Genomic DNA, 17,641 nt, shown 5'->3' on the forward strand with positions numbered 1-17,641 from the left:
TCAATCTAAATTTACTTTCAGTTACTTGAAAAGTGCTAAACAAATAACATTTTTATTATCATCACACAATGGATATTAATTTTCCACTGTGTCAGTGGGAAGTAATAAGCCAAACATTCATTACCATGTTTGTACAGTACATGACCTAAAATAAACCCCTTTGTTTGGCACAGAGCAAATGTTTGCACTTTTCTAACATGGAGGAAAAAGAGGCAGAGCATTTGGAAAATATAATTTTTTTAAAGATATTGAGGCCTATGTATTATGCCGATATTTAGATGTATCTCATCAAAACAACCATGGCTCATAATGATAATGATAACATCATAACTATGTACATTTACATGAACACTGTACTTCAATTTGAAATACAATGTTTCAATATTTTCATTATATCCCATATTATACTTCTACTATATACTACTTTTATTTTACTGTTAAAGTATCCCAACAACAATATAAAGTAATAATGTGTGATGATACAATGCACTATTATTAGTATAACACTCTGAAAGGAGGGGTGTTTCTGCACAATGATGTTTCTATTCGTTAGGGCAGGGGTCTTCAACGTTTTTCAGGCCAAGGACCCCCAAACTGGTGGAGAGATGGAGCAGGGACCCCCTACTATATATATTGTATAAAATTGTGTTTTATATTAAACTGGGCCTAGTGCCATGTATAAACATAGCTACCCTGTTATTGTGCATTCAATACTAAGCTATTCAAATATTGCACAAGTTCATATATTCATGTTTTTAATTTAAACATGTGCAAGGTACAGGGTGGCCGTGCCACTGCCATTTATATATAAAAAAAATATTTAAAAAAACCTGCAGTACCTGCGCGGACCCCCTAGGGGTCGCGGACCCCCTGTTGAAGACCTCTGCGTTAGGGGATGGTTTTTGTACCCATCAGACATCCCATTCCCTCTGTTTCACTTTGTGACAATAAAACACGAAGCAATGTGCAGCACTGATTTTTATTTATATTTCTTTATTGATCAGGAAATAGACTCATCAAATATTTGAGTGTCAAAAGATTTTGAAAGCCTCCAAAGCACCGTTCAGTGTATGCCGACACCTGTCCATTTTTCACTCAATTCACATCATTAAAATGTATACAATCAAAGAATAACAAAGGACAATTTCAACATGAGATAAACATACAAACAGGTTTATAAAAATATATAAAAATAACAAGTGATATCTCTGTATGTAGATAAGTGAAAGCATTGTGAAGGATACAATCATTTGTGACGAGAAATATACAGTCTTTACCCTAATTATTGTGGATAGTTAGAGTTAACAGCCTATAGGTGGCGATTGAGAGCAAAACAACTGAAAACATGAAACACAACAAGTCAACAACATAATAAAAAGTCAGATTTAACAAGATTTTCAAAAGCACACTAAAAAAGAAGGTTATGAAATATATATCACATCATTATAAAAAAGTTGGGCTGAATTTTTAATTTACAGTAGATTTGGATACAGGAACCCTCTTTCAAACTGGCAACACATAAAAGGCCATTTATAGGAGGCAGCAAGGTTTTTGCAGAAATCGTTGTTTTGCTTGATATTAGATGATATGACTGTGTATGTGTGTGAGTTCAAGGCAGCAGGGAGCAGACGTCCAAAAGCAAGTTGTGCTGGACATTAAGGAAATACTTCTGACTCTGGATGATCTGAAGTCCGACACAGTGTTTCACCCTCAGATCATGAAGGACTGAGTTTGTTTGTAATGCTTGAGCTGTAGAGAGAGAGAGAGAGAGAGAGGGGGAGAGATGTACAATGAACCATTTCCTTTCATTTGCGTTATCAGCGACTTATCAACAGCGTTTAATGGCGACCCAAATTCACGGCAGCGAGCAAAACAAGCCCTGTCGTGATAACAGCCGCTTTGATCACTCACGTTGCGGCTGGGAGGAGGAGGAGGCGCCGGGTTGTAGGACTTGTTGCTGAAAGACAAAGGGGGGTGATTCAGTCTGAGCTCATTACTGGTCATAAACACATCACAGCTGCAGGCCGAACAGAGTCGAGAGGCTGAAAAGTGAGACGCTCACCTTTTTATCCTTTTTTCTTCTGTTCAAAGACACAACAAAGAGCAGAGGACAGTGAAAAGTTAATATCTTCAATTATCAAAATCATACTAGATGATGGACATTTGACTCATTACATGCAGTAACTTGTAAGTACTATATCTACCTAAGTAACCTACAGAGTAATAGGTACTTCCATATTACTTTTTTCAAGGTTAAAACACTTTCTTTGGAGGTCATATTCCTCGTGGTGTTTATCTCTACTATCATTATTACATTATTATTTATGTAGCTCCTTCAGTATTTGAAACATTAGTCTTCTTGTTGTGCAGAACGTTGTTCTTTGTGTTTAAAAGTGCTCTTTAAATAAAGTTATTATTATTATTACTATCTTCATATTATACTAATCCACCACATCTCAGAAATGTTCTACTTTAAGGCTTTTCCATACAAAACACAAGTTTACATTAGTTTATTAATTTAGATTCATTCATCAAACTACACAACAAAAATAAAAAAATAAAAACAACCTAAAAATGCTGCTTGGTCATAGAATCGACTTAAATTTATTGTGTAACATGTAAAGTTAAAAAATATATATTTTGTTAATGTGAAATTATTCATTGCTCTGACTTAAATTTAAAAGTATCTATTAGAGTCAATATAATGAATATGGAAAGCAGCGACGACATGAGGCAAAGCACACACACACACACACACACACACACACACACACACACACACACACACACACACACACACACACACACACACACACACACACACACACACACACACACACACACACTCTCAATAAGAGTACACTACTCACTCCTGCAGCAGCCTCGGCGTCGACACACACACACACAGATGCAGCAGAAGACAACGAGCATCAGAAAAGCTGCAGCACCTGCTATCAAAACTGTCATATTCAAGGGATCTAGAAAGAGGGCAAAGAGATTATTTCATCAGTCTCCGGTGAATCATGACATTCACCCTGTTTCTTTGGCAATAAATAACCAAAAACAAATTTATCGGAAGATTTAACACTTGAACATGCAACAGAGTGATGCGAAGTACATAAAATAAAGAAGACATCACTCAGAAAAAATTGTTTATCATTACTTTGACTTTTTACTTTGGTACATGTCCCAACTGCTACAATTGGGAAGGTGGGGTTATGACCTATACTGCAGCCAACCACCAGGTGGCACTCAAGACGCTTTAGCTTCACTTCTGGGGAGCTGCCATGTCGGCCATCTTTACAGACAATCCATGATCATGACATGTGAAGGCCAACATGTGTCAAAACCACTTACAGTCATTAACGTTGAGTTGTTGGGCTACACAGCTCTTGGGCGCCCCCGCATTGTTGGAGGACTCACAGCGGTACATCCCTGTGTCTGTTTTGGACACACTCTTGAACTTCTGCACCAAACACACAAAAAGAAGGGAAGTGAGAACAACAACAACCAGGAGATGTTGCGTGTGTGTTCAGATATTTTCGGCCATTCTCACCAGTGTGCCTGTGTGGGTGTCGATTCCGTACGGCGTGTCGGCTGTGGCTGTCAGGGCCTTGTTGTCTTTGTACCAGCGGTAGGTGGCAGGAGGAACGCTCAGTTTGTCCTTACAGAGCAGCTCGAGGCCTGAGCCCACGAACATGGAGCTCGGCACCGCACAGGACGGCACATGAGGAGGCACTGAGGGGAGAAACACTGCATTTGTCATTTTTATTAAAGGACAAAATCCACCTTAAAACACAGAAATATTCATATTTGTTGTTTGGTGGATGCAGTGTGGTCCTTTATTGTATCAAACCAATAAATGCATTTAAATTAATTCATCTGATTAGATAGATAGATAGATAGATAGATAGATAGATAGATAGATAGATAGGTACGTAGGTAGATAGATAGATAGATAGATAGATAGATAGATAGATAGATGATTGATTGATTGATTGATTGACTGATTGATTGATTGATTGATTGATTGATTGATTGATTGATTGATTGATTGATTGATACATACCCAGCACATTGAGGGTTACAGACGTCTCTCCCAGTTTGACGTGATCGTTGAGGGCGGTCACCTCACAGCGATACTCGCCCGAGTCTTTCTGAGTGACCGAGTGTAACATCATCGTAGCTCCATCTATGCTGGCCCGTCCCGTGTAAGGCCCTGAGGTGAAGATGGGCAGAGGGTGGACACAGTTTAACTAAGTGGTATCAAAAATGAAAAAATAAAAAAATAAAATGTGATATAGGGATGAAAGGATGATGATTTTGAAATCAGGGGAGTCACTCACCAATAAATCTTTTATCAAAGTACACGTATGACACGCTCTTTCCTTTCTTCTTCCACTCAATCCGAGGGTTTTGTTCTGTCTCTGTCTTGAACTCACAGGACAGCAGAGCATCTGACAGGACAGGAAACACAACTTTATACAAGTTTCTTTTTAATTTGAAACCTAATCAGCACTGAGTATAATTCTGTCTAAAGTACAATAAAGTATTTTTTACAGTCACTGCTGTTGTTCGGCTCGTTACCTGTTTATTTACCCCCATTTTTATCATGAAATAAGACACCTGCTGTTTCCGCTTCATCAATGTCAAATGTCCAAGAAAATATTAAGAAATTCAAGCTCTCATCAAAATAAAACAAATGTTCAATGACTTTATCCATTTTCAGTCTTGAAAGTGATAGATTTAAACACAGATAAATGATGCTCAGAAAGGGGAAATGTTGAAAACAGTCTCACCTGTGTGCTCGTGGACCTCTACATTGAGTTTACTGCTGCTCACCGTCACTGACAGACAGACGGGACCTGTAGGGACAGGAGGGGTCAATTAACTTTTATTGGACTCATTGGACTCATTGGACTCATTGGACTCATTGTTTCCGACTTCGGTGTGTTCATGTGCTCGGAAGTCGGAATGTGGAAAAACGTGGATGCAAGAAACGACAAGTGTTGTATTTATGTGTTTGAAGCGTTAAATAACACCTCGACACCTCTTTCCTAAGTGCAACATTTGATTAATTCACATTAGAAGCTACTTTTTCGAGTTGATTGTAAAATATATCAATTGATGACGTCAGCAACTCCGCAACTTGCGGACCAACTTTCAAAGTTGAGGTGGCATTAACTTGAATTTTGCCAGTTGGGTACTAAGTTTTCTGATGATCCCAACACCAGTCCTGGATTTACACTGAAATACACACACATCTTGACCATATATTAAAAAAAAAGGTACACAAACTTTTTTTTGTGGAACTCTGTCTTTTGGTACTTGTGAAGACAATAATTGATGTAAAGCATTTCCAAGTCCCTAACCCTAATTTCAGCCGAATGTTTAACTAACATCTTAACATTCAAACAGTCCTCAGAAGTAGTGAGGACCAGTCAAGATGTCCTTTAAAACTGAAAATGGTCCTCTCAAAGATGGCAAAAGATCCCATACACACACACGCACAAACATACAGAGTGTGAAGCTACATCCTGGTGGTACCAGGAGCGGTGGTGTTTAGGAATGCAAGTGATGGATGACGCTCTGACAAGCAGCTTTATCCCAACCTGATAACCTCTCTGAGTGATCTGTCCCTACACACACACACACACACACACACACACACACACACACACACACACACACACACACACACACACACACACACACACACACACACACACACACACACACACACGTTTGGTGTATGTGTGTGTGTGTGTTTGGTGTGCACATGCATGGAAAGCATGCTTTTCTTATTATACAAAGCAGCTCTTTATGGCGGTAACCTTACCCTTCTCAGCTGGCACAACACACACACACACACGTCACTCACACACACACAACCACACACACACACACACACACACACACACACACACACACACACACACACACACACACACACACACAGTATTGCACACTTGTTAGGCTCTACACTGATTGAACTCTGAACCCTCTCCACCGTATTATTTACTTTGACCTTCGTTCAAACCGAAACATTCTAAACATTACTGACTCAACATCAAATCAGAATCCTGACAATAACTTGATCTTAACTCATGTAAAATACACGGCAAACAACAAATGTTAATGGATATACAGAATTATATTGTCCATAGTCAACGTTTGACGTGTTTTTGTTTATTACTGAGCGTATTTAAATATATTAGTGTTTCAGGTCGTCGGCAGTTTAGGCTTCATTTTACAGACGTGCTGTTTGATTATGTAAGTGACAACATCCAACAGACAGGAAACTAATGAAAAATGTATTTTGCCCAAAATGTTCTAAACTTTTTTGCCAGCTCTGTCCAAACGGAAGATGAAGGTTCCAATCTTTTCATCTCTGAGTGGTCCTCATGGGTAAATTCAAGAAAGATCAAAACACACACACACACACACACACACACACACACACACACACACACACACACACACACACACACACACACACACACACACACACACACACACACACACACACTATATCAAAGCTGTGATTACTGATATAAAGCATCTTGTCTGGAAACCAGCCTCTTCCCTTTAAAAATTCCCAAAGCAACTTCAAATGCAATTTTTGTCCAGATAGTGAGTGGCCGTTTTCATCTCAGTCCAATTAACAGCAGGGTCACTCAGGGGCTATCATCACGCTGAAACGCTGGGACCTCACACTCCTCCGCTGGGCCATGTGATGCGTCTCATCAGTCTGTGGATCTCGGGTTCAAACGGCATCAGAGCGGGCTCAGTGTAAACATGGAGCCCAGAGCACAACCAGTCCCTGGACAATCTCATCCCCCGGTGCACATGACACCTCCTCCCCTGTTTGTGTTGGTTATGCACATGTAATTATACAGCAGAGTCCAATGTGCCTTTGTGATATTTATTGTTATAATAACACAATCTGTTTAGTTATAACCTGACATATCAGCCTCCATTGCCAGTATGAGGAACGTTTCTGTACCACTATGTCGACTTTTGGGGGACCCCTCCTTATAAGGGTGTCCCACCTCCCCCCTTTCTATTGATGGGATATGTACGTAACTGAACAGAGGATTGTGTTGCTTGGCTTGTTTTGTCAGAAAAAGCCGAGATCCCCTCCAGAGACATTCTTGGTCTGGCCCCTTCCATCAAATAAATCACAACGCAGGCATCGCTAAACTCCACCGGTTACACACAAGCTAACCATTAGTGCAACACACCTTTCAGTTTGCTTCGTACTGAAAACACATGAAGTTACTGCAGGAAACAATGTTCCCTCAATTTTCTCATCATTACAATTCATATAGGGACTGTGTGGAAAATATTAGGGAGGTAGAATGAAAACTTGAAACTTGAAGGGACCTTTTTGGGGGGGGGGCAATTTAGTTAAATTTATTTCAATGTATGTGTTATCTGTTTAAATTATTAATAGTAAATAGAGTTGTGCCAGTATTGTTGAAAGTTGAGAGGAGTGTAAAATATGAATAATGCATTAGAAGTTTAGCTTTTTTTTAAAATCAATGTTTGGACCCCCACGCTTCCCCTCACCATCAATTTGTGTACAGTCCCTAACTCTAGTCTTTGTTAAATGCATTTATGAGTTTTCTATTTCTTTTGCACACCTTCAGAAACTTTATGATCTTCCTAAAATTATTTTTTGGAGACAACTGGACCAAAATGTTCAAAGTTGCATATGAATAAAACACAAAAATGCAAAGAGCAGCCTGTAGAAATCCACCAGACTGTGTAAATAAAGGGTGAAATGTAAAAGCATCTTCCTGTACACGTCATATATCCGTTCCACCAGTGTGTCTTGAGGTAATAAACCCCATCACAGCTTATTTTCTTCTTATTGATAAAGATTCAAACTATTTTAAAATCTGAAAACAAACTTACTGCAGAGTAAAGTGATGAGAAGCGGCAGCAGCCACATCTCCATGGTGTTCATGCTCAGTTACTGAAGTTATGATCCGTCCTGTTGTTGCAGCGTCAGATTCAGTTTTACTCCAAACTTTCTGCAGCAGCTTCTTTACTCTCATCTGCTGCACGCACAGGCGCGTCCACGACAACTGCCGGGGAGCGCGCACAGGCGGGGGAGCTGCTGTTGTCCTGAAGCTCAGAGTCACGTGAGCTCAGACGCGTTTAATGACCGTACATGCTGCTGTAGTGTGTTGTTAGTATTTCATTAGTGTCATTAAGACAAGTAAAACAAATCTCTGATATGCTCTCTGATATTTATCATTTGAACATTATTTCTAACAATAACCATTTTGAGGTACCTTTTATGGTAGCCCAGATACGGTGGCCCCGCAGTGCAAATCCCAATGAAAAATGGGAAAACACAGCTGCAAATAAAAAAATAAAAAACACAACAAAAAACAGAATCGCAAATCACACAACACAACAACAAATCGGAAAATACGTCAATCGGAAAACACAACGTCAAATTGGAAAACACAACAAAACACAACAGATCAAAAAGCCACAACAGCAAGTCACAAAGAGCAACAGCAAATCCCCAAAAAATTGTCAGCGAAACACAACAACAAAACAAAAACACAACAACTAATGACAACACACTAACAGAAAAGGGTGCTATCTGTTGTCTGTGTTTGATTCCCCTCGTCCTGGCTGTAGATTTATTTTTCCAGATAGATTATTTCCTTCCTGTTTACAAGATGGACAGAGCAGATGGACAGAGCATTTGTCCAATCACTGCTGATCCTTGTGGACAGCAGGTACATCTCGTTGTATTTGGTAGTCAAGTCGTGTTTTGTGAATTGATGTTGGGTTTTCCCACTGTTGTTGTGATTTGCACTTCAGCGCACTACAATATTATCAAATGTATGTGAATAAACAACACATGCAAACTGAGAAAAGATCTTCCTCAGTTTGACAACACATCTACAGCAAATAGAAAAGGTAGGTAAATAATCAAGGTGGCGATATGAACCTGAACAACTTCTACTGTACCATGCTGCGTTAAATCTCCACACTTTAATCTGCCTTCCATGTGTGATTTCTGTATTTCTGAAATGATTCTTATTTAAAGTGTGACCAGATGAAACTCTGGTCGGGGAAGCTGAGTGTTTTCCACACGTCCTCAGTGATGAGTGTAATCGGAGGTGCAGAGATGAAACAGCTGCAGGTTGAGCTACTGTGTCCTTGGCTATTAGGTTTCGCAGCAGCAGCGGCAGCCACACAACAGGCCATTGTAGCTCAGTCTGCTTAATGTGCACACATGCTTGCATTTGTGGCCATATGGACACACAAAGACCCACACAGGGGCCATACATGCGGGCACGTGTGCACCGACACAAGCGGAGAACGAGAGTGATATACGGACTCACAAAACCTCAGCTGCAGCACCTGTTCATGATCAACAGTCCCAGCTGCTGCGCTGTGGCCGGGGCACACTGATGTCATGTAACACAAAGTGAGACACACACACACACACACACACAGGCGTCCACCACGACACACACGGCCACTCAGCGACCGCAAACATGTTCCACCCAAACAAACTATCACGCCTTCTAGATTATAGATTCAGGGATGGTTAACTTTAAATGTATTGTGATGTTTGACAGCTTTTTACTGCACAAAATTTAACACAATACTGTTCTGTCACATGGACACGTTAACATTAGCCTCAAGCTAAACATTAGCTGATTTTAGTGTGTGTAAGATCAGTGGAGTTCCTCTTAAATCTATTTGAATTGACCAGTTTTACATATTGTTTCAAAAAGTGATGAGAATTGTACGGTGGAGTATTGAAGTAATGTTTAAGAAAAGAAATCTGTGTGTTTGAGAATAAAGTCATCATTTAATGAGATGAAAAAAGTCATAATCTTACAAAGGATATTATTACACCTTTGGTTGACATGTGGTAAAGTTTGGATTTATTTGTAAACATCACTTTACATGTTCAATATTTTTGACCATGAATCAGTTTTTGATAAACGAGACCACAGATATGGGCACATGTGAGCAAATGAAGGGTCAAAACTAGAATTACCGTGCTGCGGTTGTATGCCTCTGTTATGTAACTGTGACCTTTGATCTTTGAGAAATAAAATCTATTTAAGTTCATCTTGGAGTCCAAGGGACCACTGGTCAATATTTGAAGAAAGTTCCTAAAGGCAGACTTGAAATATCATGTTCAAGAGGCCAAAATCATATCTTGTGAGGCCACAGAGACCTTGACCTTTGACCACCACATTCAGTTTATTTGTGAGTCTAAGTGAAAGTTTGTGCCAAGTTTGAAATGATATTCTTGAGGCATTCGTAAGCTAATGTTTTACAACACAAAATAGAGTTTGTTAAGTCACCTTTGACCTTTAACCACTCACATCTAATCAGTTCATCCATTTGTCTAAGTGAACATTTGTGCCAGTTTTGAAAGAATTCTCTTGTTGCGTTCTGAACATATCAAGTTTAACAAGGCAAACTGGGCTTTGTGAGGTCACATGACCTGTACAGTTGACCTCTGACCACCAAATGTAATCAGTTCATCCTTGAGTCCAAGTGAATGTGAGAGAAATTCCCTCAAGAGGTTCTTGAGTTATCGTGTTCACGAGAATGGGACGGATGGATGAACAACTTTCACACATTAATTCGAGTTAATATTGGTTAATGTATCACAGGGAAGCAAATCTGTTTCCTCCTCATCACAGTCTGTGAACTTCTCCTTTTTTTATCCACAGCAGTATTTTGTATCATTAATGAGAAACAGGAAATAATAAAAAGAGATTTCACCAGACCTGCTCTGTGTGGGGTTCAACTGTTCTTTCAGGAACTGCAAATAATGATTCATAAGTCTTTGGAATTCAGCAGGTCAGAGTCCACATGACATGATTAGGTGAGGTGCAGTAATAACAAATTTGTAATCTATTTTAATCTTGGCTTCTTCCTGTATATTGTATTATAATGCACATATTTTTACAATCTATATTATTCTATATTCTTATCTACATTTTGTATTTCTATTTATTGTTATTGTCTCGGTCTGTATATATTTCTATTCTTTGCAGGAGCAACTCTAACGAAACCCAGTTCTCCTTCCGGGGATCAATAAAATATTTCAGATTCTGATCAACACACAAAGTTTTGCTTCACATTGTTTCCAGCAACCAAAGCTGAACCAATTTTCTCAGTTAGTTCAATGTACTTTATATTGGTCGACAAAGCAATCATTTTAGAAAAAATAAATGAAGGCAAAAGCAAACAAATGTATATACGGAAAAGGTGAAGGAAGAAGCATTAGCTCATCATTCCTGCCCTTCATACCACTTATGAGAAATCTGTCCTTGCTTCATTATGACCCACTTCATGCCACAAGGAAACAAAAGAGAATAAAATGAGGACTTCTGGCGAGATACGGTGACGGGAAGGATACGTGCTGATAACTTACTGAAAGGGTCGAGAAACGAAAAGGGGCAGGACCAGTGGTGTTCATAAAGATAAGGAGAACCATAAGAAAACCTGATAAATAGCGTTTTACTGTGAGAGGAGACACATAAAGGCACATGAACAGCTGGATAAAACTCTGTGAGGAAGATTTTACAGTAGATCACCGTCTATAGTTGTATTTAAATATTCAGATTTAATCCAACACATCAAGATGAAGACATTTGTGTTGTTCTCACTGAGTGTTGCAGGTAAGAGATGTTGTTTTTTTCAGATTTTTATTCTACTAATTTCTATTTACTACTTTTCATTGTGTTTCAGAGATTTTCTCTGTTTAATACAAGCTGGGGAGAGTTGTGGGAGGGAGGGGAAGTTATTGCTGGAGTATGTGATGTACCTTTTAATTCTTTACCAGACACGTTTTTGAGCGTCACAGCAGTCTGATTCTTCTCTACACTGCTCGCAGGCCAGAGAGCTTTGATAGTTGCTTGATGTGCCCTTGTACTTTGTTGTACACTGGATCAAATGTATTTTAAAAGTGTCACTTTTACTCATGTAGAAAAATCCGGTCTGGTACTTTGACCCTTACTTGATTTAATTTCTGTGTCTATTAATTTGTACTTTTACTTGAGAAAAGTGTTTGAGTTCCTCCACCACTGTAAAAAGTGCAATAAAAGATGATTAATTACTACAAGAGACCAAAAGACAACAAAAAGACAAAAGGGACACAAAGAGATGCAAAATAAAAAAGAGACACAGTCACAGACACACAAAGAGGACACAAAAACAGAGATGTAAAATTACCACAAAAAGACAGAACAACCACAAAGGTAAAGAAAAGATAGAAAACACAGACATCTGGTTTGAAGTTGTTTATGTCATTATTGGAGTCATATAAAGGAGCAGTGGGGGGGTCTGTTCCGGCTCTGTGATCAGGATCTCATAGTCTGCCAGATTTCAAATTTAACTTTAAATATTTACTCTTTACAGTGACTCTGGCGATGCCTCCATTTGCTCCTGGTGTGGCACAAAACCCTGACTTACCTACAGAAGAGCAGCCCCCCCTGGTGGCAGACTGGGAGCCTGTGCAGGGTCATGTGGAGGTGGAGGTTCCTGCACCACAGGCCAGACTGGGCTCCAAAAAATCATCTGCAGCTCCAGAGGACATGGAGCAGATCCAGAAAGAGAGTCCGGAGGAAGTAGAGGTTAAAGTGGAGCCACACGATAAGGTGGAGCAAGAAGTTAAAGAACAAGACAGTAAGGTGGAGCAAGAGGTTAAGGCAGAACAAGAAGTTAAGGTGGAGCAAAAAGTTAAAGAGGAACAAGAGGTTAAGGTGGAGCAGGAGGTTAAAGAGGAACAAGATGTGAAGGTGGAGCAGGAGGTTAAAGAGGAACAAGATGTGAAGGTGGAGCAGGAGGTTAAAGCAGAGCCAGAGGTTGAGCCAGAGCCTCAAGTTAAGGTGGATCAAGAGCCGTTTGGAGCTGACTCCGGCTTTAAGGTGGAGCCAGATGTTCAACTAGTGCCAGAACTCATCGAGAACCCGATGTTTGATGAGGAGTTTCAGGTGCAGATGAACCCAGAGGCGGAGGCTGAACCGGGTCAGGAGGTTGAAGAGAGGCACATGGACATGGAGAGAAATTACGAAATCATAGATGAGCCAGTCATGGAGTCGGAGCCCCAGGACGACGTCAGCATGTTCAGCGAGGAAGGGAGCGACGCAGAGCTGAACGAGATGGAGAAGTCTTTGAGGGCGGCTTTTCAGAGCCAATATTCCGCCGTTGAACCTCTGTCAGAAGAGGAGGTGCTCATGAAGAAGGATGAAGAACTAATCATGGAGCTGGAGCCTGAGATGGGGAGTGAATGGTTTCAATATCAAGAGGCCGTCGTTGAACCTCTGTCAGAAGAGGAGGGGCTTGTGAGGAAGGACGAGGAACCAGTCATGGAGCTGGAGCCTGAGATGGGGAGTGAACCGTTTCAATATCAAGAGGCCGTCGTTGAACCTCTTTCAGAAGAGGAGGAACCAGTCATGGAGCTGGAGCCTGAGATGAGGAATGAACCATTTCAAAGTTACGAGGCCGTCCCAGATGCTGCGATCATGGAAGAGGGGCAGGCGTTGGACTTTATGTGAGAGCAGATCTCACCTTTGGGGAACTATTTCTCAAATGAGGAGGCGAGAATGAGAATGGATTCTCTCACAGCAGTTGGGTGGGAGTAAGTAGAGGAGGAGAAACCAGGTCGGAAGCTTGTCAGTGAGGCGATTCTCTCTGAGGAGGCAGCGGTGTAAGACTGGCCTGATGGAGGTGCTCAAGAGACAATATGATCAGCAAAAAAACTTCATACAACAATGACATGCTCATATGTATATTTGAAAAAATACTGAATGAAATACTTCTCTAATTTCAATTGCAAGAGATCCTTCCACCAAGTTTCATGTTCATCTGTGTTGTAGTTTTTTTAATGCGGCTACTTAACAAAATAAATAAAAATACTGATGAAAATATAACTTCCTTTGTGCAATCAATAAAAACGAATACTTTGTACAGACGTGACGGATCGGACATGTGTGTTTATGTGGATAACAGCAAAGGCTGAATTCTTAATATTTAACAGGTTTATTGTTGATTCATGATTGAATGTAAAAAAGAGAGAAGAGGGGTGTGCATCTTTAATAATAATCATCTATGACCGTGTTTTGTTGCTGAGCAGCAGTGGAGGATTTGTAGCTAAAGGTTTTCTAACATTGGAAAATACCTGCTTGATTTTTTCAACTCTTAATAGCCTCTGGTGAACTTAAGAAGATAGCAAGAGAAAACTTTATTTTATTTTAATGTTTGATTGGATTTTTAAAGGACAGGTAATGGGCACATTACAATGACAGCAATCTATATAGATAAAATAATGTCCTATTAAGATAATGGGCAGGGATTAAAGAACATTAAATGAAGCAGATCAAAAAACTGAAAGTGAAGTAGTAGGAAAAACCAGACGACACAAAGAAAAACACAAAACAGAATCTAACAGTGGACAATGTGAGCTTATCCTTTCATGTGCTGTGTGGCCCTTTTTGACCACAGGGCTGCGCTGTTCTGTTGTGGTGCTTGAGGGCAAGTGCTTCCAGTTCCTCAAACAGTGTGAGAGAGCTGCAGATGCTGAGGCCTTCACACCTTCACCACCACTATCTCAAAGATCCACGAGTATAATTCTAAATAATGAAACTTCTCTACGGCCCTGATGATGGTAATCTGCCCACAATACCCTGGTGGCCTCCTGGAGGATGGATGAAGTAAAAGACTCCTCTGTCTCATTTATCTCCTGTTATCTGTCAGAGCAGTGGCTTTATCTGTTGGACGGATCCCAGTGGACCTTTGCTGATTGGCTGTCGGGGGAGCCCAATAAGACAGTGGAGCAGCTTTTCAGCAGATGTCAGCTCATATAATAGTTTTAATAATAATAATAACAATAATAATAATACATACAATAATACATCTGACTTATTTGTATGTCAATGTTAGACAGTGTAAAAGCTGCAAGGAACAAAAATACATTTGTGACCAGACAACAACACAGGGGCTGATCCAGGGACGGGTCCAGGGGGGCACTGGCCCAAGCTGAAATCTGAATTTAATTTATTAGTAATTTATTTCACTTCTTATTTGTCCTTATTACCAGGTAAGGTTTGTATTTGTATATATTATTGTGTGTGTGTTTGTGTAAAGACATTGGAGATAATGGTAAAGATGTAAGATGTATAGAATAATCTTTGAATGAGTATTCAAGAAATACATTCATGACATGATGATTATCTGTGAAACTGATTTTGTGTATTTAAACACACTTCAATACAACTTGAATGTGTCTCAAAATCGCACATCAAGTGTGTATTGTTAATACATCAGGTACAATGTTATTATGTCAAGAAAAGCACAGTTAGAGTTCAGACATTAGCAAATACTTGAATATGACGATTTCTTTAATCCCCACATAATAACACACATGTATTTGTGATGTGTGTAAATTCTCAGCGTGGGGCCCTGTTGATATAAATGGGATGAGGAGTGTTTGTCAGGAAGCAGTGATACAAACTTATCTATAGTGACACATAGACCTCATCCTCACCTCCCTCGGCTCAGAGTCCAGCTGTTTCACAGCATCAGGAAGCAGTCGCTCTTTTCTGATACCAAAAATCTGTCATGGTGGCAAAAGCAAAAATTACGGGTCTATATATGTGCTGTGTGTTTTCTACCTAACATGCCACCTAAACTCATTGATTACAAATCCTAACTCACCCTTATGAATCACAGCAGCTTAGCACCCAGTAACTCATGTATATACACAGTAGGTCGCACATGCAGCTACTGTAAAGCCTGCCGGGGCCTCACATGTTGCTGCTGTGTGACCGTGACTCACTTTCCACTGGCCCGCGCAAGCTTTCCCTGACCTTTGGACATGGAGGTGAGGATTACCAACTCTAAGGTGAGGACTGACAGCTCTTCATCCCTCTGCTTTTCCTTATTCATTTTTCATTACTTATTTACGCGCATGCATCGCCAGCACAAACAAAGTCATTAATTAAAAAAAGAAGATTCAAATTAATCAGTTGGATTCGTTTCTGAGAGATACACTGTGAGCCCTGCAGATTCACCATTGTTCCTCTACTGGGAAAAGTGACTTTTGCCGGATTTAAAAGATCATGGTGGAATTTGATTTTCCAATTTATTAGTGGGGAGACGCAGGTATCCAACAGCATTACTGGGTACATTAGTAAGTCATATTTTTAGACTCTACACTTAATCAGCTCTGGTTAATCATTATCACCAGTTGGGTATTTACAATAAAACTGTATGAAAAATAATACCAAAACCATTTTTCAACCGTTATTCGTCAGTCAGTCCAAAATGACATTCATCAAGAATGATTGATGAATGGAATATGGATGAATATGAATGGGCCCCTGGTCTTGAGATCCTGATGCTCCGAAAATCCCCTAATACCTTGACTGATTATTATTGTTGCCATTTAGATGAGAGTGACTCAGTGTTGCTGCTCCCATCTGTCAGTTCAACTCATTTTCTCATTTCACACAGGACAACCAGTTGTTTGCCGGCATCCATGTGTGTGTGTGCATGGCGGAGAATCCTCCCATCTAAAGCCCAGTGAGCAGCCAGGCTTACGAGCTCTTGGTACGATGAATACCCCCTGTATCCATGTTCAGTCCTAAACTGCACATTACAAGCTGCACTCTGCCACTGGTTCTAAAACAGACTCTGGACAATGTTTACACCACAGCCTTTTATAGAACAGATACATACCAGCGGTAATCTGTGTATTTCATTCATCTGTGTGCTTCACGGGGTTGAACACGACTGAGCCAAAATAATTGTTTGAAATTTCTTTCTTAATGTGATATCCAAATATAATTTTATAAAGTCATAAAACTTTCCTGACTATTAAAGCCATTGTATTTAATATAAAGTCCAAGCTTGACATAGTGTGTTAATGCCGGTTGATTGGTTGATTTAAAGATATTGTCTATGATAATAATAATGTATTTGGATAACTCAAACCTGGACTGGACTTTTTAAAGCAAATTCCAAAGTCTCATCATGGATTTTGAAAACAATGATTGACAGAGAGAGAAAGGATAAAAAACATAGCAACGTTGAGCTGAGATGAATTTTAGAAGTTCTCATGGAACAACTTGCACTAAAAATCTGTTTTTATTTTTATGCACCTTTCAAAACAAAGTTACAAAGTCCTCATCTGCATTGCAATGAAAATCTGTGTTATGATTTTGCATGCTTTGCCCCAGGAGTAGCATGTAAAGAATGTTAAATAAGAGGGGACCCAAAACAGACCCTTGGGGGACCCCAAAAAAGACAAGTGCACGGGAGGACGAGGCATCTTCCAGCACAACAGAACAGGACGTAATTGACATATAAGAGGTTAGCCAATCCAGTGCCACATCAGTCTTTAAGAATGAACCCCTGAAGTTATTTGTGAGTTTATCAGTGTTTACAGAGTTGCTTTCATCTTGATGTATAGTGAACAGACTGACTTTCTGCACGTAAGGTCATTTGGTCAAGTGAAAACAGCCTAATTAGTGACTGCATTGTAATTATCTGCGTCCCTGCTGGATAATCAGTCTGTTTCCTTTTTACTGATGCATTGAGTTGGCATATGTTGCTTCGTCTCTTGTCACACTGCAGG

The 17,641-nt window shown here is 39.9% G+C and overlaps 2 protein-coding genes across 5 annotated transcripts; one reads left to right on the forward strand and one right to left on the reverse strand.

Annotated features, from left to right (window-relative positions):
• Positions 1 to 976: 976 nt before the first annotated feature.
• jam2b (junctional adhesion molecule 2b) lies at positions 977 to 8,077 on the reverse strand. 2 transcript variants are annotated; one of them, XM_034574939.1, is made up of 10 exons: positions 7,921 to 8,077; positions 4,800 to 4,865; positions 4,347 to 4,457; positions 4,070 to 4,219; positions 3,557 to 3,738; positions 3,358 to 3,466; positions 2,871 to 2,978; positions 2,063 to 2,081; positions 1,912 to 1,957; positions 977 to 1,749 (listed from the first exon to the last, which is right to left on the reverse strand). In XM_034574939.1, the coding sequence occupies exons 1-10, from the start codon at positions 7,970 to 7,972 to the stop codon at positions 1,711 to 1,713; spliced, it is 882 nt and encodes a 293-aa protein (XP_034430830.1). In that variant the 5' UTR covers positions 7,973 to 8,077; the 3' UTR covers positions 977 to 1,710. The 2 variants fall into 2 exon arrangements, with proteins under 2 accessions (XP_034430830.1, XP_034430829.1); XM_034574938.1 differs by having other exon boundaries at positions 2,063 to 2,078; positions 2,867 to 2,978.
• Positions 8,078 to 11,432: 3,355 nt separating this feature from the next.
• On the forward strand, positions 11,433 to 13,811 carry LOC117754826 (probable inactive protein kinase DDB_G0270444). Of its 3 annotated transcripts, none has more exons than XR_004612495.1 (3): positions 11,433 to 11,684; positions 12,424 to 13,639; positions 13,675 to 13,750. XR_004612495.1 is itself a non-coding variant. In XM_034574125.1 (3 exons), the coding sequence occupies exons 1-3, from the start codon at positions 11,648 to 11,650 to the stop codon at positions 13,560 to 13,562; spliced, it is 1,140 nt and encodes a 379-aa protein (XP_034430016.1). In that variant the 5' UTR covers positions 11,433 to 11,647; the 3' UTR covers positions 13,563 to 13,811. The 3 variants fall into 3 exon arrangements, 2 of the variants coding, with proteins under 2 accessions (XP_034430016.1, XP_034430015.1); XM_034574125.1 differs by having other exon boundaries at positions 12,424 to 12,803; positions 12,840 to 13,811; XM_034574124.1 differs by having other exon boundaries at positions 12,424 to 13,808.
• The last annotated feature ends 3,830 nt before the right edge of the window (positions 13,812 to 17,641 follow it).

The sequence above is a fragment of the Hippoglossus hippoglossus genome, chromosome 21 (assembly GCF_009819705.1).
Source record: "Hippoglossus hippoglossus isolate fHipHip1 chromosome 21, fHipHip1.pri, whole genome shotgun sequence".
Taxonomy (NCBI): Eukaryota; Metazoa; Chordata; class Actinopteri; order Pleuronectiformes; family Pleuronectidae; genus Hippoglossus; species Hippoglossus hippoglossus.